Below are 25,158 nucleotides of genomic sequence, written 5' to 3' on the forward strand. Positions count from 1 at the left end.
GTTTCTAATACTGATCTACATGAATTCTTCAAATCTTATAACCTGAGTTTTGTTTATGATGCAAGATATGTTTTGTGTGTTTCCATTTCTTACAGTTCTTGGTTTTTAAATTTTTATGATGATTGATTGGTGATGTTTATATATTTTGCATGGCCCTTTAATTATATATATATATTATCTGTTGTGAATTAATGTTCTTAGGTGATGTTTGGATTTTGTAGATAATCTCAATGGCTGGTTCAAATGAAAACCGTGTTGGTGATGTTAGGCCCTCGATTTTGCTAGGTAAAATGAACTTAGATTTAAGATTTATGTATAAGTTTTCCAGTGTATTTATTTAATTACGCACAGTAGATATTTGTCTATATTCGTCCATGTGAACTCTATACCATTGCAGGGGGTTTCCTAAAAACTGCTATTCAGAGGGCTGACGTGGGAATCGGCCCGACCAGGAGGGCTTTGAGCGTAATAAACCTAAATGGTGGTAGATACGCTCCGTATGAGGCTACCAAGAGAGACTTGCGCGAGTAACTTCTAAGAACTGATAATTTTTCTTTGTTCTTGATATTCCTAATTTGGAAATTTAGTTTGATATCTGATTACCTGTCTTGTAATTTTATACAGCAAGAATGCAGTTTGTCATACAAATGTACTTCAGAATTCCATGGTGCACCGACCATTGACCAGGTTTGTAAATGGCACATAAGGAGTCTCGTTTCATGAAAATAGTTTAATGTTGTGCTCTGTTGATCTCGATGTTGGGACTTGTTTATATTTATAATAATTTGGTGAATTCAGGAAGTTTGCTGCCCAGCTAGCCGCCAAGCAGCATCAACCATTGGTTGAGGTATTAATTTATCTATTAAAATGAAATCTTTGTTATCTTAGACATGGAAGCCAGTTTTGTATAATCTTATAGTTTGATTACATTGACATAGGAAATTAAGCAGCCAGTCCCTTCATTTCCAGAAACAATGAAAATAAATTGTTCTATAATTGATGTAGATGAATACAAGGCCAGAGACAGTTTTCCTGAGCCTGTCTTTGTCCAAAATGAACTAACAATATGATCATTTTTCCTTGACTTGTTACTTTATACTTCTAATGGTGTCAGAGAAGACTTCATTATGACTTTTATCTATAGGATGACGATATCGAGATGGCAGATGCTGACATGGACATTGGTGCTGGTGAAAAGAAAGATCCCCTTGTCGAGTACAAGGATGATTTGTACGTGTACTACAAGAATGTAGAGGTATTTCGCTTGTTAAGGAAACATATGGTGCTTGCATCTCATATAGTTGTTCATTCAAGTTTGGTCTGTACATAGTAGTTTTTTTATCTTCCACTCTTTACTTGCCAAAATGCAGTTTGAACATGCGTTCTATATTAGTATGCCTATAACTGCTCTTCACTATGACTGTTGATATGAGACTTTGGAGCATATGCAAGCTAATTTGTATGTGATAAGCTTTAACTGTACAGTCGTATTCTTAATGTAGATTTCTTTTTGTGCTCCACCAAACTACATGACCGGTCAATATGATATCAATGAAAGAATGCGACGTATTCTGATTGACTGGTTAATTGAGGTTAGTATCGAGTGAAAGTTTAGTACAATGTTAATTTATATGCAGCAATTATTATTAACACTTTGATGGAATGAGCAGGTACATGACAAGTTCAATCTGAGGCCGGAGACCCTATATTTGACTGTCAATCTGATTGACAGGTTCTTAGCTGTTCAACCAATTATGAGGCAAAAGTTCCAGCTGGTTGGGGTCACCGCAATGCTTATTGCAAGCAAATATGAAGAGATCTCAGCACCTGCTGTGGAAGATCTCATCTTGATATCTGACAGAGCCTTCACCAGAAATGAGGTTCTTCAAATGGTAGTATCTAAACATGTTTTCCTTCGCTATTTTATAATTTCTGTTGTAATCAGCTCTAGATATTCTAACTTCCTACTTGCAGGAGATTTTGATGGTCAGCAAGCTTCAGTTTCACCTTTCGATTCCAACTGTGTACGTATTTGTGAAGAGGTTCCTGGAAGCTGGCAAATCTGGCAATGAGGTTTGTTCTTACTTTCATACGACATGTTATAGCAGAATAGATGTACAAACGTATACTGTATTTAGTTTATAATTAAACTAGAATAATATACAAGAATCCTTTATCTTGACCAGATGGAGCGCCTTGCATTTTATATGATCGACCTTTGCCTGGTCGAGTATCAGATGCTCAAGTTTCCACCATCTATGTTAGCAGCAGCTGCTGTTTTCACTGCGCAGTGTACTCTTGGGAAGGCAGCTGAATGGAGCAGGCTGAGCGAGAAAATTACAGATTACAAGAATCACGAACTAAAGTATTTTTAACGTTATTACTCGTCCTACATACTTAGGAGTTGAAGACTAAGTAGTTGTTACTTGTTTCTACAGGGAATGCTCGCAGCTGATGGCTGGATTTCATCGCAGGGCCGCGGCAGGGAAAGTAACGAGTGTTTTCAGGAAGTACAACTCGTACAAATATGGATATGCTGCGAGTGCAGAACCTGCTCATTTTCTGTTGGATCCCTCCATTTGATCTGTTTTGTCTAGCCATCGGGCGGCAACCCACCCGAGTCATTCCCGAACCCCAGAATTCACTTTCTCTTCTTCGATGTCGGCACTGCCGCCACGTCATTCCCGCTGCCCCAATTCTCCAGTTCCGGCAGTATTCCCGGCGGATTCGAAGACGAACCACCCCTTCTTGAAAAACTGGGTGTCAACACTAAACAAATATGGAACAAAACCTTGTCGAATCTCAACCTGTTTAGAGTCAAACCGGATTTACACTAAGATTCGGATCTTTCGGGCCCTTCTCTATTTTAATGGCATTTGGGCTTTTTCAACTACTTGCAGGGAAGCTGCATTTTGGGATTGGGATGGGTCACTATTACCCCCGGTCAATAGTGTGAAGATTAATACAGACGCTGCCATTTTTGAGGAGACGAGCTGCTATAGCTTTGCTTTTGTAGTACGAGATCATATGGGCAATTTAGTTGAAGCCAGATCGAGGTGCCTAATTAAGAGGAGCTTCTAATCCAGATCTAGCAGAAGCATGAGGCCTAAAAGAAGTCCTAAGTCGGATAGCAAATGAAGACCAGAGGAATGCTCTTGTGGAGTCTGCCTGTTTGCAGGTGGTGGCGTGGTGCAGCACATCCATAGCTCTTGCAGTTCATATCTAGGGAGAGTGATTCAGGAGTGCCGTACCCTTCTTGCAAATTTATCTTGCAAAAACCTAAAGTTTAGGTTTGTCAAACAATCGGCGAACAAAGTCGCGTATTTTCTAGCATGACATAATTGTTCCATAGCTGATCGTGTTTGGAGAGTGGGAAATGTCCACTCAGATTTTCATTATGTGTTGTCGAATGATTTGAGAAATAATAAAATCTCGACATTTATTGGCAAAAAAATATATATATGTTAGCGGGTCGGATTGAGAATTTGGATCTTTACTGGTGTCTGAGTTAATTTGATTGGTTATTGTATGTTGCCTATTGTGATTTTGTCTGCATTGTCATTGTTTGTTCCGCAAGGTAGTGGTGTTATTCTGGGAGTTTGCCTATGGTGTTTTTGCAACAGACCTTAATAATTTTATGATTCAATTTTAAGTATCGGTTCTCTCTTGATCGCGACCGTGCATATGTATTATAAAACTATGGATAAAATCATCTATAGTCTTCTTTGTATTCAGGAAGATATTATTCAAATAGATAACATACATTCATCATTTATAAATCTTTATAATTTTTAAAATCACTCCTCACCTTATCATGTCAAAATTCATTCCAAGATATTATTATTATTCAAAAAATTCTCGTTATTCTCTTTTTCTTCTCCATGCGATCAATATATCATTATTACATCAAATTCCCTCATCAAACAATAATAATATCCCCAAGATTATAAAAAGATAACAAATAAAAATCTGCAATAACTTTTATAATTGTATTGATTGCGATTATTTCAATACTCTACAAAGATAATCCACGATATCCTTAAACAGATCAAGATAAGACAATCTAGAAATTCTATCATTCACCAAAAAGAATTAAATTCGATGATCCACGGTTGTTATTTGTTAAAGTAGCCGTTCCTTTCAAATTGGGAAGAGGACAGACATTTCACTAACCTCTATATATATATACCACACACCGCACTTAAGGCTTGTGCAGCGAGAGAGTGAGGGTGATATATAGAGAGAGAATTAATTATATCCTTGGATTGATTGATTAAATTATTTCATTGTCTCCGATTTTTTTCTCGTTTACAAGAAAGGGTAATTGATTTCTTCCTCTCTTTTTTTTTTCTGTATATATGACACCGAATTTTGGGTTTACATATATATGCGTGTTTCTAATACTGATCTAGGTGGATTCTTCAAATCTTAAAACCTGAGTTTTGTTTATGATGCAAGATATGTTTTGTTTGTTTCCATTTCTTACAGTTCTTGGTTTTTAAATTTTTATGATGATTGATTGGTGATGTTTATATCTTTTGCATGGCCCTTTATTTTATATAATTTATCTATTGTGAATTAATGTTCTTAGGCGATGTTTGGATTTTGTAGATAATCTCAATGGCCGGTTCGGATGAAAACTGTGCTGGTGATGCTAGGCCCTCGATTTCTCAAAGTAAAATGAACTTAGATTTAAGATTTTTGTACAAGTTTTTCTGTGTATTTATTTGATTACGTACAGTAGATAATTGTATATATTCATCCATGTGAACTCTATGCCATTGTAGGGGATTTCCTAAAAACTGCTACTCAGAGGGCTGACATGGGAATCGGCCCGACCAGGAGGGCTTTGAGTTCAATAGACCTAAATGGTGCAAGATACGCACCGTATGTAGCTACCAAGAGAGCCGCCCTGCGCGAGTAACTTCTAAGAACTGATAAATTTTCTATATTCTTGATATTCCTAATTTGAAAACCTAGTTTGATATCTGAATTACCTGTCTTGTAATTTTATACAGAAAGAATCCAGTTTCTAGAACAAATGTACTGCAGAATTCCACGGTGCATCGACCAGTGACCAGGTCTGAAAATGGCACTCAGGGATTCTCATTTCATGAAAATAGTTTAATGTTGTGCTCTGTTGATCTCGATGTTGAGACTTGTTTATATTTATATTAATTTGGTGAATTCAGGAAGCTTGCTGCACAACTGGCCGCCAAGCAGTATCAACCACTGGTTAAGGTATTACCTATTTAAGTCAAAATCTTTGTTATAGACAGGGAAGCCAGTTGTGTGTAATCTTATAGATTGATTACATTGACATAGGAAATTAAGCAGCCAGTCCCGTCATTTCCAGAAACAATGGAAATAAATTGTTCTATAATTGACGTGGATGGAATATAAGGCCAGAGACAGTTTCCCTGAGCCAGTCTTTGTGCAAAATGAACTAACAATATGATAAATTTTCCTTGATTTCTTACTTTATACTTTTAATGGTGTTAGAGAAGACTTCATTATGACTTTTATCTACAGGATAACGAAATCAAGATAGCAGATGCTGACATAGACATTGATGCGGGTGAAAAGAAAGATCCCCTTGTCGAGTACAAGGATGATTTGTACTTTTACTGCAAGAATGTGGAGGTATATCGCTTATTCGCTTGTTAAGGAAATACATGGTGCTTGCATCTGTTAAAGTTGTTCTTTCAAGTTACTTGAGTTGAAGCTTTTTGGTCTGTACATAGTAGTTTTCTATCTTCTACTTTTTACTTGCCAAATTGCAATTTGAACATGCATTATATATCATTATGACTATAAATGCTCTTTAATATGACTGTCGATATGAGAATTTGGAGCATATGCAAGCTAAATTTTATGACAAGATTTGACTGTTCAGTCATATTCTTAATGTAGATTTCTTTTTGCGCTCCATCAAACTACATGAGCAGTCAATTTGATATCAATGAAAGAATGCGGCGGATAATGATTGACTGGTTAATTGAGGTTAGTATCAAATTGAAATTTTATTACAAGGTTAATTAATATGCAGCAAATATTATTAACACTTTGATGGAATGAGCAGGTACATGACAAGTTCAATTTGAGGCCGGAGACCCTATATTTGACTGTCAATCTGATGGACAGATTCTTAGCTGTTCAACAAATCACGAGGAAGAAGTTGCAGCTGGTTGGGGTCACCGCAATGCTTATTGCAAGCAAATATGAAGAAATCTCAGCACCTGCTGTCGAAGATCTCATCTCGATAACTGACAGAGCCTTCACCAGAACTGAGGTTCTTCAAATGGTAATATTTAAAACATGTTTTCCTTTGCTTATTATATAATTTCTGTTGTAATCAGCTTTAGTCTCTAACTTCCAACTTGCAGGAGATTTTGATGGTCAACAAGCTTCAGTTTGACCTTTCCATTCCAACTGTGTATATATTTGTGAGGAGGTTCCTGGAAGCTGCCAAATCTGGCAATGAGGTTTGTTCTTACTTTCATAGAATTGATGTACAAACGTATTCTGTATTTAGTTTATAATTAAACTGGAATTAATACAAGAAGCCTTTATCTTAACTAGATGGAGCGCCTTGCGTTTTATATGATCGACCTTTGCCTGGTCGAGTATCAGATGCTCAAGTTTCCACCATCTATGTTGGCAGCAGCTGCTGTTTTTACTGCGCAGTGTACTCTTGGGAAGGCAGCTGAATGGAGCAAGCTGAGCGAGAAACTTACAGATTACAATAATCACGAACTAAAGTATTTTTAACATTATTACTTGTCCTTCATACTTGGGAGTTGAAGACTAATTAGTTGTTACTTGTTTCTACAGGGAATGCTCACAGCTGATGGTTGGATTTCATCGCAGGGCCGCGGCAGGCAAAGTAACGGCTGTTTTCAGGAAGTACAACACTTACAAATATGGATATGCTGCAAGAGCAGAACCTGCTCATTTTCTGTTAGTTCCTTCCACTTGACTTTGTTTTGTCGAGCCAGCGATCATAGCTCTTTTCTGGGATATTAGATATTATTAATATTGTTCTTAAATTTGATTTCATTCAATAGTTTGGTTTCGGAAACAAATACTCTTGTAGAGTTGTAGACGGTTTCTTTGATATATATATATATATGTGTATATATATATATATATGTGTGTGTGTGTGTGTCTCATTTTTGCTGATCTATTGGACGTTTGTGACTTTGCTGATTTGAAAATTTTTTAAGTTTAATAACTCAGTTAAAAATTCGTAATTAATTGAGTGACCAAAACCTTAGTTATTTAATCTCGTGTTGTTCATCACTGTGATATCTTAATCCATGCCTAAAATAGAATCATGGAACCACTAACGTTCTGCTGTTGCTGTTGAACCTTATATTTCACACAGATTTTCAGGATCTAAATCTAAATATATATTTTTTTAGTTCTGCTGCCGAACACAAACTAATACTAATAAAAATTCACCCAAACTAATACTAATAAAAATTCACCCAAACTAATACTAGAAAGAAGATAAGGATCCGTTCTAGTGGTTCTATGTGCAACATGATCCTAGGAATGAATACATATTATATATTTAGTGTAAATATTAGTTGGATATATGAACAAAAGATAATTATCACCCTCTTTATCCTGTAATTTGTCAATTTGATGAGACAAATTTTCTTACATTAGGAGGAGACGAGACAAGTTTAAAAAATTAAAGCAAATATTCTTGTGGAATACAGTACCCAAAATTAATAAAAAATATTTTAAGAAAATAATTATAACAAAAAATTTTAATAATAATATTACATAACTATATATTCAATTTCTTAACAAACGGAATGATAATTAAATATCACATAATATATCTATATTATTATTCAAAAATCATTTACTCCCTCTGTCCCTCTCATTTCTTTACAGTTGCTATTTTGGGATGTCCCTCTCATTTCTTTACATTACCATAAATAGTAAGTTTTTTCATCATTACACACATTATCTTCTCCCACTATCTCATATTTAACAATAAAAACTACTATTACACCCACTACTTTCCTCCACTATCTCAAATCTATTATTAAATATTGATGGGTCCCACCACTTTACTCATTTTTCATCTAACTTTACTCATTTTTCATACATTGTCTTGGTCTCCGTGTCCCCCTCCAATGTAAACAATTGAGGGGGACGGAGGGAGTATCAAACAACATCTATTCGTCCATAAATTTAATCTTTCAGAAACTTTTGATAGATTTAACAAATTTCGCTTTCTTTATTTCTAAAAATCGTAGCTTTACTTTATACGTACATTTTAAAAGAGTTTGGGAACCTCAATTTATCATTTTCAATTTTCACAAAAAAAATAAATTAATTCAGACGCGTTAAAATCAAAATATTAAATAAAATGGGTTTTCTCATAAATATCCAAGTCCAAATATATTTTTTTCAAAAATATTAAATCTTTTTTAAATATTTTGAAAAAAATATCAAATTTTTGAAAATATTTACAAAAATACTGTATGCAATCCGTCGCAATCATATGCAACTATACTTGCAATCCGATGCAACCATATCTGTAACCAATGCGGGGCAAATTAGTTGAAGTTGCATATGGTTGAATCTAGTTGCAGATCGTATTTTTACAAATATTTTTTAAAAAATTAATATTTTTTACAAATATTTTCAAAATACAGTAAAATAACAAAAAAAAATAATTTAAAGTTGCCGTATTAGTATTTGATATTGCATCAAAATCATGGGGAATTCGTACAATTTTTATTTTTCAACCCTTTTTTTCAAAAAAAATGTAGTTCATAAAATATTTGTTGCTTTCGAGGTTGCGTTGCACCGTATTCTTGAAAATATTAATCTACAAAGAGATATACATACAAATCCGTTTCACATCTTTCAAGAAAGATGCGGAGAGACAGTAAATAAAACAAGAGGCCAGGCTTCTGTGCAACACTCACTAAATGACACGTACCCAGAATTAATAATAAAATTCCAATAATATCAAATTCGAGGCTGACTAGACTCTATGTCATCTGTACTTATGATTCTCCAGATCTCAATCTTCAAATCTTTCTTTTATTAGACGTTTGTTAGTATGTCATTTTTAAGGTTCTTTCAACAGCTACCCACCTCTTCAATCTCTCCTGTTTTTTTCTTTCTAGTTGGAACTGTACCACGTTTTCTTCAAGAACTCTAATGGGGGCCTGAGCCCAGGTAGGGTTAGCAATATGTAAAGATATGGTTACATCATTCGATAATAAGGTGAGTTGAATCAATGAATCTCATGTGATTGTGTTTTATTTGTATAGATAGACTCTGAGGTGGGTTTTTTATATTTTGGGTAATAATTTGATCTTTTATGTTTTCTTGTTTGGGATTTTTATTGGGTTTTGTATTCATTAGCTGTCATTACATTGGAATATATGATTATATAATGCGATTCTGAATCTGAGGATATGTGTTAATTTGGTGATGAAGTTGGATAGGGATGTGGTGTAGGACAGACATGTCAAGTTGCTGATTTAATATATCAAACAGTTGCTTGTGGTGGGATTTGGACTCTTTGTTGGATTTGCGATTTTTGTGATTTCGAAAGTATGTATAAGATAGTGATGCATTTGAGTGTAGCAAGATTCTTTTCCAATTCGTTTTTTGTGTGGTCGAATAGGGCTAGGAAGGGGGTGCCAACATGTGATATTTAGCATGCGAAGCTGACTAATTTTGTTAGTTAATTTGATACCCTGAATATATGTGAGAGGGAGAGAGGCAAATTGTCTATATATTGAGCAAATTGTTTGGTCTAATAATAGAAGCGAGTTGACGTGTTCTTATTATGGTTTTTATTCCAGAATAAGGGCTAAGTGAGTCGAGTAAAGTCTTGATATAAGGTAAAGATGATGAAGCAGCAAAAAGCGTTTCTAACGGTTGCTCCCTTTGAATGTGCCTGGCGCGATGATTTGAGGTTCAGGGAAGCTGGGAGGGGATGCGTGTCATTTGAAGCTTTTGCTCTCAATGATGTCACAATTGTTTTTCGTGAGCATGTTGGCAGCCAGCAATACCATTACAAAAGGGACAACAGTCCTCACTATACCGTGATTATTGGTAGCCATAAGAACCGTAGACTGAAAATTGAAGCAGATGGAAAAACAGTTGTTGATGAAGCAGGGGGCGGACTATGTTGCTCTACTGCATTTCAGAGTTACTGGATAAGTTTCTACGATGGGTTGATCAGCATTGGCACGGGAAGGTACCCTTTTCAGAATCTTGCTTTCCAGTGGCTTGACACAAACCCTAGTTGTACTGTACAGTATGTTGGGCTTAGTAGCTGGGATAAACATGTTGGATATCGAAACGTTAATGTAATGCCACTAACACAGAACCACATATCCTTGTGGAAGCATGTAAACTGTGGTAAATATGAAGGAGAGTATGAAAGTGAAGGTGAAGACGGAACAGAAGATGAAAGGCGGTGTCATGAAACTTGGGGCCTGGAAAATTTTCTTGAGAGTTGGGAGCTATCTGATATATTCTTCCTTGTTGGCAAGGAGAAAAGAGCAATCCCAGCTCATAAGGTTATATTAGCAGCATCTGGTAATTTTGGTTTAAGTATGTCTGCCAAAGACATTATTGAGCTTGAGGATGTAACCTATTCGGTGCTGCATTCCTTTCTTCAGTTCATTTACACAGGCCGAACATGGGTAAATATTTTCCTCCACCGTACTTGGTTGCATATTACTTTTGTTTATGTATTTTGGTTTGAATATGCCCAGGTTCTGATATTTAGATGATAACAGCTACATGTTACTTTTGTTTATGCATGTTATTAGGAACTACTTACCTATTTTGGTAAAGGGAGAGCACTCATCTTCCTATAAGAGAGGATAACAAATTAAGAATAAGTAGGTTAAGACACTACACTTTGTAAAGATTACCTCAGGGAAAGACAGGATCCTCATTTTTCCTTGGAGTATTTTTTTTTTGCAAATATTTTGGATAAGTATAATTTTAATTTATTAACAGAGTATTAAGAATTTATATCCACACAGAACTTAAATACTTTGTTTATATGCTAATGTAGGTTCCAGTGTCACAACTGAGCACTTTGAGGACCCTAAGTTTGCATTTTGAAGTGAATTCACTGGCAAAGAAGTGTGATGAATTCATTGAGCGTTTCAAGATCAATAAAAGGTTGTTCGACTCAGCTAACAGCGTAGAAATATTATATCCAAGCTCTCGTCCCCACTGTGGGGTGTCCTTCCCTTCTGGAGTACCTTTAGATCTTAATAAGCTTAAAAGTTACTATATCAGTGGTGAGTACAGCGATGTGGAAATTCATATTGAAGGGCATGATCTCTTTTTCCGGTCACATAAAGTGCTACTCAGTTTATGGAGTGTCCCGTTTACAAAGGTGAGCCAGATTGATGCTTCTTGTTTTTCCAGTTGTCTCCTACATATTTACATGTATCTGCAAGTGTGAGAACACAAATTTTTTTATATTTTAATATAAAATACTCAACGTTTCAAAATCCTACAAAGGTTGCCTGTTTTAAAATATGTTTCTTGACTGGGACGCACTAAAATACAAACTTAAAATCTGTTTGTTGATATCTAATATTTTCTTTAAAATTAAATATCAATTAGTACACTTGGTTTAGTAATAATCCAGTGAGATGAACCGTAAATTGTAATGGTTTGCATAATAACTATTGATATGGAAGAAGCTGAATATGCTTTTATGACCTGTCCAAACATAAATTAAATGTACTACTGGTGAAATTCCTACTCACGCAGTAATAGAAGTCATATAGTCAAATCCATTTGCTCAAGTCCGCAGAATTCTTGTTTTAGTGGGGTTCCTTTTTAGAATATTACATGATGTACATTGTAAATTACTTAATTTGTGCCAAGTAATATATTTAAGCATGTATATTATAGTCATAATATCTCTCACAAAAATAATTTGGCAGATGTTTACCAATGGAATGAGTGAAAGCATGTCAACAGAGGTTTGCTTGAAAGATGTTTCACTTGAAGCTTTCAAGATAATGCTTGAATATATGTACAGTGGGGAATTCAATAAGGAAAACATCATGGATATAGGTATCTTGCTACTCCAACTACTTCTATTGGCTGATCAGTTTGGAGTTTCTGCCCTGCATCAGGAGTGCTGCAAAACTCTGTTGGAATGCTTATCGGAGGTAGTTTATTAATTCTTTAGTTGTCTAATGATTAGATTTAATTGATGTTGGAAGTGTTTTTCTATATTATTTCTCTCTTTTGTGTACTTCATTGTTCTGAAGTGCTACTTGTTGAGAAGAAATTAAAGCACGGAGACATATTGGATAACTGGTTTGTGTGAACAAAGAAGAAAAATCATTTAAGACCAATGAAACATTAGATATTGATACCTCTTATCTACATATCAAATGCAGGCATGAAGTCTCCTTATGGAAGAAGGTCAAACACAGAGTTTTTCTAATATGCACAAGTTTATATGGAAGACGAACCAAACAGTAATGGAAAAGTAATAGGGTTGATCCTGTAGCTAACTGATGAACTTTGTTGCAGGATTTGGTCTGCCCAATCCTTCAGGTGATTTCATCCATATCATCATGCAAACTTATTGAAGAAACATGCGAGAGGAAATTTGCAATGAACTTTGACTACTGTACAACTTCAAGCGCTGAATTTGTCTCGCTAGACGAGCAGAATTTTACCAATATTCTTCAGGTGGGTTCTTATTTCCCAAATATGAAGGAGTCCTAGTGTGAGTGATCCTGCATTACCTAATCATCCCTCTTAGAGAACATAGTGCAGGATAGATTATGCAGATATGAAGCTTCATTGCAACGAAAAAGATCATGAAACAAATATCACGAATCAAGATATACTGATATGATATAGTAGATATTCAGTCTTTCTAGAGTAGTTACCTAGTGTCAGAAGTATACTCCAAATAATCGGACCAAAGTTAGTGGAGTTGGGTGCTGTATATTTAAGTTGGAGGCTATTGACCACACCTGTCTATTGTGTTATTTTGATATTAATAAATATTACACCTATGATAGGCAGATCTGTAGATGTGTATCCCCCTTCAAATTGGAATACTTATTCCTCTGAGGTGCATATCAGGGATTTTCTGGTAATTGAGCATTGGTTTTGCAGCATATAGATTTGACAGTTATATCAGAAGAACGAGTCCTCAATGCAATTCTAATGTGGTGTTTGAGGGCAGAGGACTTGCATGGCTGGGAGTTAGTAGAGGAAAAGATATTGAATTCTTCACCTGAACTTCTTTTTGGGGACAGACTTCAGTCTTTGAATAAGTTCTTACCGCTGGTGCGCTTCTCATTACTTCCACATGCCTTGCTTAAAAAGGTAGGGATCATCTATATGAAGATTTTCAAGCTTGTTCTTTTTAAGATGCCTGCTCTTAAGGACTAACAATTTTTTGTCTTGATATTACAGCTCGAGTGGAGTATGCTTAGCAAACAGATTAGTGCATTAGATTATCAAGTAAGCATAATCTGTGTTGACTGTAAATTCGATTTTGTAACGTAGCTATCATTTCATCATCACATTATGATTTGTTGATATGTTCTTGTATAATGAATCAGGTGAAAGAGGCCATCAACTTCTTAGAACTTGGGATGGTCAGCCCAGGACAAGATCAGAAGTAAGTATATAATTATAGTGCTTATCTATCGTGTATTCTCATTCTGGTGTTAATTTCTTGTTTTACATAATCATATAGTTTACGTAAGAGTATGAATTTTGTTACATAATATGAAATATTGGCCAGTTAAGTGTGGTTGCTAGGGCTGAGCATTCGGGTCAAAACCGAACCGAACTGAAATAACCGAAAACCAAATCGTGATTTTGTTTAAAACCAAAACGAACCAAACAATCATTTCAAACCGGACTGATCCACCCTAAGCCGAACCGTATTCAGTTCTATATCACATAACAGAGCAATCAGTTTATAGTTCATAAATGTGTGTGTGTGTGTGTGTGTGTGTAACAGAGTACAAACAAACATCACATATACATTTATGCATCAGTAGTCAATACGGATAGATATTTGATGTGATGTTGGGTCATGTAAAATATACGATCATTTTGTATGATCGGAGAGAATAATTAATATTAACTCTTTATATGTTAAGGTTTCAACATAGAAGATCTAGTTTTAGAGAGTTCCAGTACATATGTGATGGGGATAGCAACGGAGTTCTGTACTTTGCTGGTACATCTTACGGGGCACATCAGTGGCTGAATCCTGTTCTAGCCAAGGTTGGGTCCTCAGCCCACTCTCCTGCTCTCTGAATTATTTATTCTAAAAATGTTTAATACTTTGGTCATTTTATTTATTTATTTATTTCTAAATAAAATTTGCACATTCAGAGAATTACAGTTACTGCTAGCACTCCTGTTTCAAGATACACTGATCCAAAGGTTTTGGTATCAAGGACATACCAGGTATAACATATAATGGATCAACTTGATGCTAATATGTCTCTCACTCTCTCTATGAAATGTTTGGTATCATATTATATGCACTTTTATGCATCAGGGAACATCTTTTGCTGGGCCTTTGATTGAGGATGGAAAAGTCAGTTCTTGGTGGATGGTTGACATTGGAAATGACCATCAGGTACATATATTTTTGCTCATTGAGGGAATGAAAACTTATTGAGTGTGACTTCCCATGATTTTATGTGTTGGATCTTTACAAACGAATTATGATTTCATCAAAATTTCTGGTTTTCTTTTCTCTATTTTTTGTCGTGCTGGTCTGTTTTTTAAGGAGAAGCTCTCGCCCATCATAATAATTGTATAAAATTAGTGCTTTTATTGTTTTTTGTTTGTTATCTTTTCTTACTTTGTTCAATGCAAGCCTGATTCAGAGGGAATTATTAGTTAAAGTCCAATCAAAGTATTTAACAAATTAGAAATAAACAAGATCTAAATTAGGAATGAGAACGGTTTTTTAATGCAAAATTAGTTATTTGCTTGCAATGAGCAATTTTTCTTCTTAATCTTTAAATAATTACTATTATGGGCTTGATGGCCCTGAGGTCACTTTTAGATAATTGCCTAAATGTAAGACATATTTCAATACAAAATTAAGGCTATTTTTGTAAATACAGGGGTGATTTCAATTATTACAAAGATGTCATCCAACTCTAATACACAAAATGCATATGACTTTAGGTAACTCCACTTTAGGAACCCTTTTCTCTACCATCACTGTTGGAGAAAATTAGCTAGTTTTTCTAAAGATAAAACTCAGCAAATAAAATGCTTGGAATTTGCACGTTGTTCCCACTTCTCCTTTTCATCATGATTTGCCGGTTGATGCAGCTCATTTGCAACCATTACACTTTAAGACAGGATGGGTCGAGGGCCTTTATAAGGAGCTGGAATTTTCAGGTGAAGTGATACTATCTCATTATTTACTCAGTGGGGGTGGACATACAGTCTTCATGAGCCAATTAACAGTTGAAATATGAAATCTGTAACAGGGATCTGTTGATGGGAAGAACTGGACAAACTTGAGAGTGCACGAGAATGACCAAACTATCTGCAAGCCTGGTCAATTTGCTTCGTGGCCTGTTACTGGTTCCAATTCCCTCCTTCCATTTAGATTTTTCAGAGTTTGTTTAACAGCACCCACAAGTGATGATACCAACCAGTGGTCACTTTGCACTTGCTTCCTGGAACTCTATGGCTATTTTCGTTGATTATAAGTGTATTAATTTTGGATTAGTTGCTTTTAGTTACCTCAGAGTTCGTCATGTTTGTCGTAGTTAATTTTGATGTTACATCATTTGGGTTACTAATATGAAAGACCACATTACAGAAAGAAACAGAATCAAGCTTTTGTTGGCTGATTGTTTTGAAGGCATTGTTCTGAAACAGATGCTGCGCGCTTGTCAACAATTCCTAACAAACCCAAACTGCACAGACAAAATGGTCAAATTAAGCATTCGATTACCAACAGCGGAACTATAAATCAATCCTAAATGGAAAATGTTAGGTACCCGATAAATATTCCCAAATTTTTTTCTCAAGCATAGTTGAAAATCCATGATTGGTTCCACTTACACTTCATGTATGCACATCAATTACTCAATTAAAATTAATTATCCGTCTGTCACGAAAATTAGGGATCCCGAGCAATGTAATTATTCAAATAGCTTTCAGTGAAGAGCTTCTCTTAGGTGGGTAGTGTAAATATAAAACCTTGGGTTGAATCATATAGTTATCTCCGACTCCGACTGTGGAGGTGCACCACCCCTCTAGTAGGACGAGCTCCACGACCACCTGCCTGCCCACCCTGCAATTTTTTCAGTAGCCACACAGAGTTCATTTCATTATCATATATAACTTTTTTTTTTTTTTTTACAAATATGACTTATAGCCTTACAAATCAGTATCTGTTCTGCGAAACTCTCGGTATATGGTCACCCTCTATGAATACCATCACAACAACTGTTCTGCACATGTATGTTACGGCTAGGGTTTAAGAAGGCAAGCACCATGGCAGTGAAGGTAACATTTTCGAGCACGCAGTTCCAGTAGTGTTCAGAATCAGTCAAGGTGCCTTTGTAAAGCTCTCCAGAATTTAATTCTACGGTAACAACGTGCTCCACTGCCTCGTGTAAAAGCTTCACCGGCATTCCCACACTCATGATCTCGACCCTGTCTCAGAACCCTAATAAATAAAATCTTGGCACATACGCCTCGGTTTAATTTATTTTATAGTCGGAACTGACTCGCGTTCGGACCATCTGGATATTCAGACACATTAATCTAAATTTAGCATCAGTTTATTTCTGCTAAAAGGTTCACCAGGTCATTGTATTATTCGTTACTTCCTTTACATGCAACAGTAATAAATCAAGGCCACGAAAGGTATCGACCAATATTCTTCTTGTCCCTCTTTTGATTTTTTCTTTTTTTTGGTAGAATATTTTGGATTATAATAAGCTTGTTCATTCCTTCCCTGACAGAACAGAAGAGTACTAAAAAGTACTAGTGTAATATCATCATCACACTTTTTGAAGTCCATTAACAAACACAATCAGAAGAGATGATGTAGAAGGAGACACAGATATTCAAGGAAGATGTACGGAACGTGGGCTATTCTTAGCAAACCTGCATTTGGGTCTTTAATCTCAACTCAGCTATATCACTCAAAGGTACATTCTTTCAATTCTGTGTTTTCTTAACCCAGATTATTATGTAGTCTGTTTTGTGCACTATATGTGTGCATAAATTATTCAGTCAACTCGTTCGAGATGATATTTGCTATTTGGAGGGTTTTTATGTTTATCGGTGCAACTTAACTTCTCAGCTGCTTCTTTAAGCTACTACGATGTTACATTTGTTGTAGTTTTGACAGGAATTGGTTTCTTTTGTCCTTCATGGTTCAGCAATTTTTAGGAATGATAATAGGGTTCAAATGTTGTGTTTCCTAGGATTCATGTCGGATTTTATATAATTAACTTAAATTTAAGCGTTTGGTCAGTAAATATCTCGCCTGTTAAGTTCTTGTCCTTATCAATTATGGAATGCTTTACTTTACAGAATCATCTAATTTGATGCAAAGATATTTTAAGAAGTAAAAAGTTTACCTATTATAATGGTTCTGATTTTTATGATTGTGACTGAATACAACTATTGTTTCTGCTTCATAGGGCATAACATTTATTTTTCACTTCCTAATTGTACTCATTACTTATCACTATGTATAACTCACAGCTACTTAACAAAGTGTATCATATACGTGTCTTCGACAGGGCAGGAATAAATGGTCTGTTGCATATGAACTGCCGCGTGGACAAATTTGTGGACCTAGAAATTCACTTAAGTATCGACAATTTCTTCACTTGTCAGGATCCTCAACAGCCAGGAGGGTATAATCTACACTGAACTATTTACTTACTGTCTTTAATTCTGAAATAGAATGGGCAGTGCATCTCTTTTAAAAATTTATAGATAACCCCAAAGATGAAGCAAAAGGATAGAGGTGCATTATAGTAAATTACCCAAATTAATTTTTTCCAATGAAGGCAATTATTTTCCATCTGTCTGTCATATTATAATGAGATATTTTGTTCTTTTAAAAAAAATTATCGCAGGAGCGCAACTGAGGTGATTTAGGGTGTCCTCTCATCTACAAGTGTTTTCAGTTGTGTTTGCACATCATCGATTGATTGGTTGTTAAACTTGGCTTGTCAAGAAATAATTTTGCTTTATCTGGGTGCATTCTCTATATCTGAAATATTTTCTGCCTAATTTATAATTGGATATCACACACACATAAATATTCCTCAGCAGGTTGAACAGAGGTCTTCCCTCTCAGCTGTTCTAACTGATGAAAACTCTGATATGATGCATATTGAGGAAGACACCGAGACTGTTACTGTTTTGGACCTTGACCCGGGATTGCAACCATATAAAGATCACTTTGGATACAGAATGAAAAGATATTTATCGCAGAAAAAGCTAATTGAACAATATGAGGGAAGCCTTGAGGATTTTGCACAAGGTAATGATGGAAATTAGAAGACACCCGGCAACATTGTTTTTCTTTCAAACCCTAGAAGGAATTTATTTTTACTCACATGTACCTATGAGCTTTCTGGAACTAGCTTCTGTGACGTCACTAATGAGTTATGACCAGTTTTGCTATTGTATTGCAGGTTATTTGAAATTCGGGCTTAACAGAGAAAAAGGTGGCATAGTATACCGTGAATGGGCTCCTGCTGCTCAGTAAGTATAGTGTTCTAGAGAAAGGCACATTAGTCTGAGATGCAGTTTTTCACCTCCGGGATGATTTTTTTATGTTGCAGAGAAGCACAAATTATTGGTGACTTCAATGGATGGGATGGCTCTAATCACAATATGGAAAAAGATCAGTTTGGCGTTTGGTGTATTACAATTCCTGATTTAGGTGGGAAGGCAGCCATTCCGCATAACTCAAAGGTTAAGTTTAGATTCAAGCATGGTGATGGAGTTTGGGTTGACAGAATCCCAGCTTGGATTAAATATGCCACTGTGGATGCAGCCAGGTTTGGTGCACCTTATGACGGTGTGTACTGGGACCCGCCACGCTCAGAGATGTATGCTTTACGTTTATTGAAAACAATTACCACAACTTGTTGTCTTCTGAAGTGCTACACACTGTTTACTGTCTGCAATTTTACATAGTTCTCTTTACTGAAGTGTTGTCTCTTTCGACCTTGCAGGTATAAGTTCAGATATCCACGTCCTCCAAAATCTGCAGCACCAAGGATTTATGAGGCTCATATTGGGATGAGTGGTTTAGAACCCCGTGTAAGTTCATACAGAGAGTTTGCAGATAATATTTTGCCTCGTATTAAGGCAAGCAATTATAACACAGTCCAGTTGATGGCTGTGATGGAACATTCATACTATGGTTCTTTTGGATATCATGTCACAAACTTTTTTGCTGTGAGCAGTAGATCGGGAACCCCTGAGGACCTTAAGTATTTAATAGATAAAGCACACAGCTTAGGTTTACGGGTACTGATGGATATTGTTCACAGCCATGTAAGCAACAATGTTACTGATGGCCTTAATGGCTTCGATGTTGGACAAAGTTCACAGGATTCGTACTTTCACACTGGACACCGTGGTTACCACCAGTTGTGGGATAGTAGACTTTTCAACTATGCCAACTGGGAGGTACTCCGTTTCCTACTATCTAATTTGAGATGGTGGCTGGAGGAGTACAAATTTGATGGGTTTCGATTTGATGGAGTGACATCAATGCTGTACCATCACCATGGAATTAACATGGAATTCACAGGGGATTATAATGAGTATTTTAGCGACTCAACAGACGTCGATGCAGTGGTTTACCTGATGCTGGCTAACAATCTGATACACAGTCTTCTACTTGATGCAACTGTGGTCGCGGAAGATGTTTCTGGTGTACCAGGACTAGGCCGACCTGTAACTGAGGGAGGCATTGGTTTTGATTATCGTCTGGCGATGGCTATACCTGACAGATGGATTGATTACTTGAAAAATAAGAAAGATGAAGAGTGGTCTATGGAGGAGATATCCTGGAGTTTGACTAATAGGAGATTCAATGAGAAGTGTATAGCTTATGCTGAAAGTCATGATCAGGTATACATGTTTAATCTGTGTCAGAAAGTTTATATTTCAATGGTAGCCTCTCATTTGGTCCTTTGTAAAACGTCACAAACTCGATAGCGAGTTCGGGAAGTATATTGAATTATTTATCTAATGGTCATGTAGTGTCTTCCACCATAGTTGTCATAACTTTTTGCAGTTTATATGAAAGCTATCTTTTCCATCCCCAAAACTTAGATTATCTGACCTTTTCAGCTTTAAGCGAGGAGGAGTGCTGAGGTTGGTCACTGAGAAGCGACCTTCTGCTTTATATATTGATTTTGTGGTGTTTAACTTATTTGCAGGCTATAGTGGGAGACAAGACTATTGCATTTTTACTTATGGACCAGGAAATGTATTCAGGCATGTCTGCATTAGTAGCCGCTTCACCAACAATTGATCGGGGCATTGCACTTCATAAGGTGTGTGTTTGCTTGTTCTTGTTCATTGTCTAAGGCCCTCAAGCGTACGAATTTACTATCACATTTGAAGTCCAGCTTAACTTGTATCTGCTAAGCTTTTTCACATGTTAGATGCCATCCAGATTTCTGTTTGGTTTCCTTCATTCTAAGTCTGACTTCTTATTTCGAGGGGCTGGAGATTGGTCACTAGGTGTCTATATCTATTTATATTAATTATTTTGCACTGCCTGCAGTTCTCACTTCAATAATTTGACTGCAGATGATTCACTTCATCACGATGGCTTTAGGAGGGGAGGGGTACCTTAATTTCATGGGAAATGAGGTAAGAAACAGCATGCAACGATGGTTAGAGCTCAGCCTAAATCAGGATATTTACAGAGACATCAGAATATGTACCAATTAGTGAACTCCCGTTATAACTTACAAGAAAATATCAATTTCCTGTAGCTCTTGATTTATCCATGTGAAAAGATACATAGACGTCCAGTAATTTGTTTGGGATATATCTTATAATGCTATAACTATGCGTGTCTCTATCTTTTTCTTATAGTTTGGCCATCCAGAGTGGATAGACTTCCCTAGAGAAGGCAATAATTGGAGTTATGATAAATGCAGACGGCAGTGGAATCTGGTCGATGAAGATCACATGAGATATCAGGTAGTGTCAGTAGTGTGTTTTTTTCCTGTGTGATAACACGGTGTCTCATCAAGAGAGTAGTAGCTAATTCTTATTGTGTTAACATAAATTTTTGCTTGGTCTTCACTTTTGTAAATGTAGTTCATGTATGCATTTGATAGAGCTATGAATATGCTTGATGAAAAATTCGCATTCATTGCATCGCGTAAACAAATGGTGAGCTGTGCAAATAATGTGGATAAGGTACATATATTCTTGAGCCTTATACTACTAAATATTTATTTTACTATGCTTGAAAGTATTCATACAAGAAGTTTATCTTTAACGATATATTGGCACTATTTACGTGCATGATGTTCATTACATGATTACTAGGACAATGCGGATAATTTTGCAGATTTAAGCTACTGGATTCACTATATTTTTGGTAGATATTGCATAGATCATGTAACATTGAATTTACATCAGGTCTTATGTGCGATCAGTATAACAAATTATCAATGTAGTTCATTTTTTTGCTTTTATATCCATCTTGTAACATACACTTGAGATACTGGAATTTTATTATCCATGTTCAAAATTTTGTGTTATTATCTTTTCAGGTTATTGTGTTTGAACGGGGAGATCTAATATTTGTTTTCAACTTCCACCCTGATTGTACTTATGACGGGTACATTTGCATTGATATTATCTTTTATATGTATAGGTGGAATAGTAACCAATATAACTGGCCTGACACCTGCTAGCAATGCTTATGAACAATAATTTTTTCCCGGTTCTAATTAAAATAATTCCTAAAGCTAGAAGCATTTTTGATGAATATTTAGAGATGCAATCATATCAGCTCCTAAATTCCATTTTAATCATGTATTGCAAACACTCGATGCAGGTACAAAGTTGGGTGTGACATGCCGGGGATATATAGAGTTGCGCTGGATAGTGATGCTTTGGAGTTTGGTGGGCATGGAAGAGTAATAAAACCCTTTCACATAGCATAATTACCATGTTCTGACTAAATAACAAATTAAGTCATGATTCTTGCGTTGCTATTGTTAATTGGTTCATTTGATATTTTGCGACAGAGCCTGCTTAATCTTGTACCTAGAGTTTTTCATGCAACTCAGGAACCTTTAATTCATACTGACCCCAGGGCCAGGCCCTTTATTATTTTTTTCTGCCGCAAACCCTCTATTGTAAACATATTCCAGTGGATATACTTTCGGTTCTGCTTCTGTCAAGTGTATGTGCTTACTACTTCTGTCAACTGTATGTTGTATTCTAGACTTCTTTTTGCCTTTGCATAGTTTTTAATGTCGCTATTTTATCAAATACCAAGCAGTGATCATAGTTTAATGACAAATTTGCAAATAATATTGTTTCTTCCTAAAATGTCACAGAATATTGGTATCTATATTCTGTAATTTGTGTGTGTGGCTGGGTGTATAATATCTTATTCCAGATGCTGTCAGGGTCTGCTGTGTGAGATTTTTATCCGTTGCTGGTGACCAAGCCATTCTGATTCTCTTCTTGTCTCCAATATGTGCGCAAATATTGGATCTCTTATAAATTAACTTCATTCCAAGTGGTAACAATCTTTATGACAGGTGTCCCATAACGTGGACCATTTCACATCTCCGGAAGGAATACCTGGAGTCCCTGAAACAAATTTCAATAACCGGCCCAACTCATTCCAAGTACTCTCCCCAGCTCGCACGTGTGTGGTATGCTTCCCTTTTATGAAACATCTGTAGGTTACTCTGCAATGTCGATTTAGTGGTCTGGTAGCAGTTGAAATCCACAGTGTTTCCTGCATCCTAAAAGCTCAAATACTACAATTTCAGGACTCTAAACCTTGTGTCATATTAATTCTTATCCCGCATTGTGTCCTTCAGTAATCTATAATATAGAATTTTGTTCAGTCAATCATCAAAGCATTAAGTGTTTACATTTGCAAGTAGCTATGGCCTCTTTGAAGTTGCAAAATAAGCCATCTATAAATACATTTCACTTTCATTTCCAGGTCTATTACAGAGTTGAAGAAAGCTTGGATGAAAGCATCGAAGAAAGCAATAGCGCTTTGTCCGTGGGTGTGGGTGTCGCCGAGAGAGATGACACAAATGCGTTGGACGAGTTTGAGGAACTTGAAGAAGCAAATGTCGTCGAAGATGAAGATCTTGGTCCAACTTTGTTGAAAGGCTTGTAAGAAGAAGCTAGTCTTAAAGGCATGTGAGATTACTGATCATCCCATGCAATAAAGAATGATTTGGTGAAAGAATATCAGATCACATAATACATATGCTACAACTGATAGATGAGATTACCTGTGACCATAAAACTATTAAGAGTCTTTACTCTAGTTGTATACTTTAAAAATAGAGTCTAAAACCTGCTAAAAAAAATAGTTGTTTGTTTCGAACAATTAAGTTTAAAAACCTGAGTATAAATTAATGAGTACATTATTATTATTATTATTATTATTATTATTATTATTATTATTATTATTATTATTTTCTTCAAAGATGAGAAAGGTCAAGCTAGAGTATGTTCTCATAATAACTTTTGGAATGGACAGAAGTTTAAGTCATAGGAGCGTGATAACGGAGCATAAACTTGTCTTATTAAAAATCAAGTAATTTGGAGGGATACGTGATTTAAGTATATAATCCGGCATAATCTCAAATATTAAGTTCATATTAAATTTTAGGGGAATTATCTTGTATATTGTTTTTTCAATCTTATTTTCAAAAATACTACCTTATCCAATCTTATTTTCAAATCTCTAAAATATTTTCAAAAATACTACCTTTTTGAAAATATTGTCCAAAAATACGGTGGTTGCATATGCAACCATATATGCAACTACAAATCCTGATTTCAAGTTTCAGTTTTCAAATGTCATTTTCGACCTCATCTTTGGAGTCGATATATATATATATATATATATAGGGTGAGGTTCAAATTAGAACCCATTTTAAATTAGAACTTAGAACTCATATAGAATCATTAGATTATTGTTAAATCAATGGTTATGATCAAATGCTGCATTTAATGTTAGTTATTTAGTATCTTTTTACTTGATTATAGGTAATTAATGAATGCATTAAATGTTCTAATTGCATGTATTAAAATTTAATTATTACCTTCTAATCAAATCGTTTGTTATATTAGTTGATAACATACTACAGCAGTATCGGTATAATTATTAAATCATATTAGTGTATAATATTTACGTGCTATAACAGTATTTGTATTTTTCTACAAAAATATTGCATTATAAAATAATTTTCTACTATATTAATATATGTTCGCAGCGGTATGACGTAGTGATTTGTATTTTTCTATAAAAATATTGCATTATAAAATTGTTTTTTATTATGTTAATATATGTTCTGCAGCAGTATGACGTAGTAATTTGCATTTTACTACAAATGTATTGCATTATAAAATCATTTTCAATTATATTAATATATGTTCTGCAGCAGCATATGCATAATTTGTATTTTCCTACAATTTGTAAAATCATTTTTAATTATATTAATATATGTTCCGCAGCAGTATGACGTATTTTCCTACAAAAATATTGTATTATAAAATTATTTTTAATTATATTAATATATGTTCCCCAGCAGTATGACGTAATAATTTGTATTGAAGATCTTTAACAAATATTCTGCAGCAGTACAAGCCTATAAATTATATGATTAGATTATATAATTTAGGAAAGTTTATATTAATCATGTAATTAAATATTGTCATTTAATGAAGGTTCTAAGGTTCTAAAATTATAAGGTTCTATGTGGAACCTGACCCTATATATATATATATATATATATATATATATATATATCGACTCCAAAGATGAGGTCGAAAATGACATTTGAAAACTGGAACTCGAAATCAGAAATTCAGTTGCATATATAGTTGCATATGGTT

General features: G+C 35.2%; 3 protein-coding genes and 2 pseudogenes across 9 annotated transcripts; all 5 read left to right on the plus strand.

The window, feature by feature from the left end:
- The first annotated feature begins 1,174 nt into the window (after nt 1–1,174).
- On the plus strand, nt 1,175–2,583 carry LOC108217393 (G2/mitotic-specific cyclin-1). Its single transcript, XM_017390228.2, has 6 exons — nt 1,175–1,255; nt 1,503–1,592; nt 1,671–1,892; nt 1,975–2,073; nt 2,187–2,365; nt 2,439–2,583. The coding sequence occupies exons 1-6, from the start codon at nt 1,175–1,177 to the stop codon at nt 2,581–2,583; spliced, it is 816 nt and encodes a 271-aa protein (XP_017245717.2).
- A 20-nt stretch (nt 2,584–2,603) lies between these two features.
- Nucleotides 2,604–3,630, plus strand: LOC108217394 (uncharacterized; annotated as a pseudogene).
- Nucleotides 3,631–4,620: 990 nt separating this feature from the next.
- LOC108217395 (G2/mitotic-specific cyclin-2-like) lies at nt 4,621–7,012 on the plus strand (annotated as a pseudogene).
- Nucleotides 7,013–8,996: 1,984 nt separating this feature from the next.
- On the plus strand, nt 8,997–15,887 carry LOC108218563 (BTB/POZ domain-containing protein At2g30600). Of its 2 annotated transcripts, none has more exons than XM_017391553.2 (13): nt 8,997–9,210; nt 9,846–10,694; nt 11,075–11,404; nt 11,964–12,194; nt 12,565–12,726; nt 13,162–13,374; nt 13,465–13,512; nt 13,614–13,672; nt 14,163–14,289; nt 14,401–14,475; nt 14,570–14,650; nt 15,361–15,429; nt 15,522–15,887. In XM_017391553.2, the coding sequence occupies exons 2-13, from the start codon at nt 9,891–9,893 to the stop codon at nt 15,738–15,740; spliced, it is 2,418 nt and encodes an 805-aa protein (XP_017247042.1). In that variant the 5' UTR covers nt 8,997–9,210; nt 9,846–9,890; the 3' UTR covers nt 15,741–15,887. The 2 variants fall into 2 exon arrangements, with proteins under 2 accessions (XP_017247042.1, XP_017247041.1); XM_017391552.2 differs by having other exon boundaries at nt 8,998–9,258.
- Nucleotides 15,888–16,229: 342 nt separating this feature from the next.
- On the plus strand, nt 16,230–23,540 carry LOC108218561 (1,4-alpha-glucan-branching enzyme 1, chloroplastic/amyloplastic). Of its 6 annotated transcripts, none has more exons than XM_017391547.2 (15): nt 16,233–16,914; nt 17,013–17,201; nt 17,802–17,918; nt 18,340–18,553; nt 18,708–18,777; nt 18,858–19,127; nt 19,254–20,160; nt 20,472–20,588; nt 20,848–20,910; nt 21,139–21,246; nt 21,367–21,468; nt 21,828–21,895; nt 22,115–22,196; nt 22,830–22,946; nt 23,246–23,540. In XM_017391547.2, exons 2-15 carry the CDS (start codon nt 17,127–17,129, stop codon nt 23,426–23,428), a joined length of 2,493 nt encoding a protein of 830 aa, XP_017247036.1. In that variant the 5' UTR covers nt 16,233–16,914; nt 17,013–17,126; the 3' UTR covers nt 23,429–23,540. The 6 variants fall into 6 exon arrangements, 5 of the variants coding, with proteins under 5 accessions (XP_063947139.1, XP_017247036.1, XP_017247037.1 ...); XM_017391548.2 differs by having other exon boundaries at nt 17,018–17,201; XM_017391549.2 differs by having other exon boundaries at nt 16,235–16,914; nt 18,343–18,553.
- Nucleotides 23,541–25,158: the final 1,618 nt, after the last annotated feature.

The sequence above is a fragment of the Daucus carota genome, chromosome 4, assembly GCF_001625215.2.
Source record: "Daucus carota subsp. sativus chromosome 4, DH1 v3.0, whole genome shotgun sequence".
Classification (NCBI taxonomy): Eukaryota; Viridiplantae; Streptophyta; class Magnoliopsida; order Apiales; family Apiaceae; genus Daucus; species Daucus carota.

Coding starts and splice junctions, on each gene's coding strand:
- LOC108217393 (XM_017390228.2), top strand. CDS start 1,175: ATGGACATTGGTGCTGGTGAAAAGAAAGATCCCCTTGTCGAGTACAAG. Junction 1,893..1,974: donor GAAATGAGGTTCTTCAAATG/GTAGTATCTAAA, acceptor TCCTACTTGCAG/GAGATTTTGATGGTCAGCAA. Junction 2,074..2,186: donor CTGGCAAATCTGGCAATGAG/GTTTGTTCTTAC, acceptor TATCTTGACCAG/ATGGAGCGCCTTGCATTTTA.
- LOC108218563 (XM_017391553.2), top strand. CDS start 9,891: ATGATGAAGCAGCAAAAAGCGTTTCTAACGGTTGCTCCCTTTGAATGT. Junction 11,405..11,963: donor GGAGTGTCCCGTTTACAAAG/GTGAGCCAGATT, acceptor ATAATTTGGCAG/ATGTTTACCAATGGAATGAG. Junction 12,195..12,564: donor TGTTGGAATGCTTATCGGAG/GTAGTTTATTAA, acceptor ACTTTGTTGCAG/GATTTGGTCTGCCCAATCCT.
- LOC108218561 (XM_017391547.2), top strand. CDS start 17,127: ATGTACGGAACGTGGGCTATTCTTAGCAAACCTGCATTTGGGTCTTTA. Junction 21,247..21,366: donor AAGATCACATGAGATATCAG/GTAGTGTCAGTA, acceptor TTGTAAATGTAG/TTCATGTATGCATTTGATAG. Junction 21,469..21,827: donor GTGCAAATAATGTGGATAAG/GTACATATATTC, acceptor TTATCTTTTCAG/GTTATTGTGTTTGAACGGGG.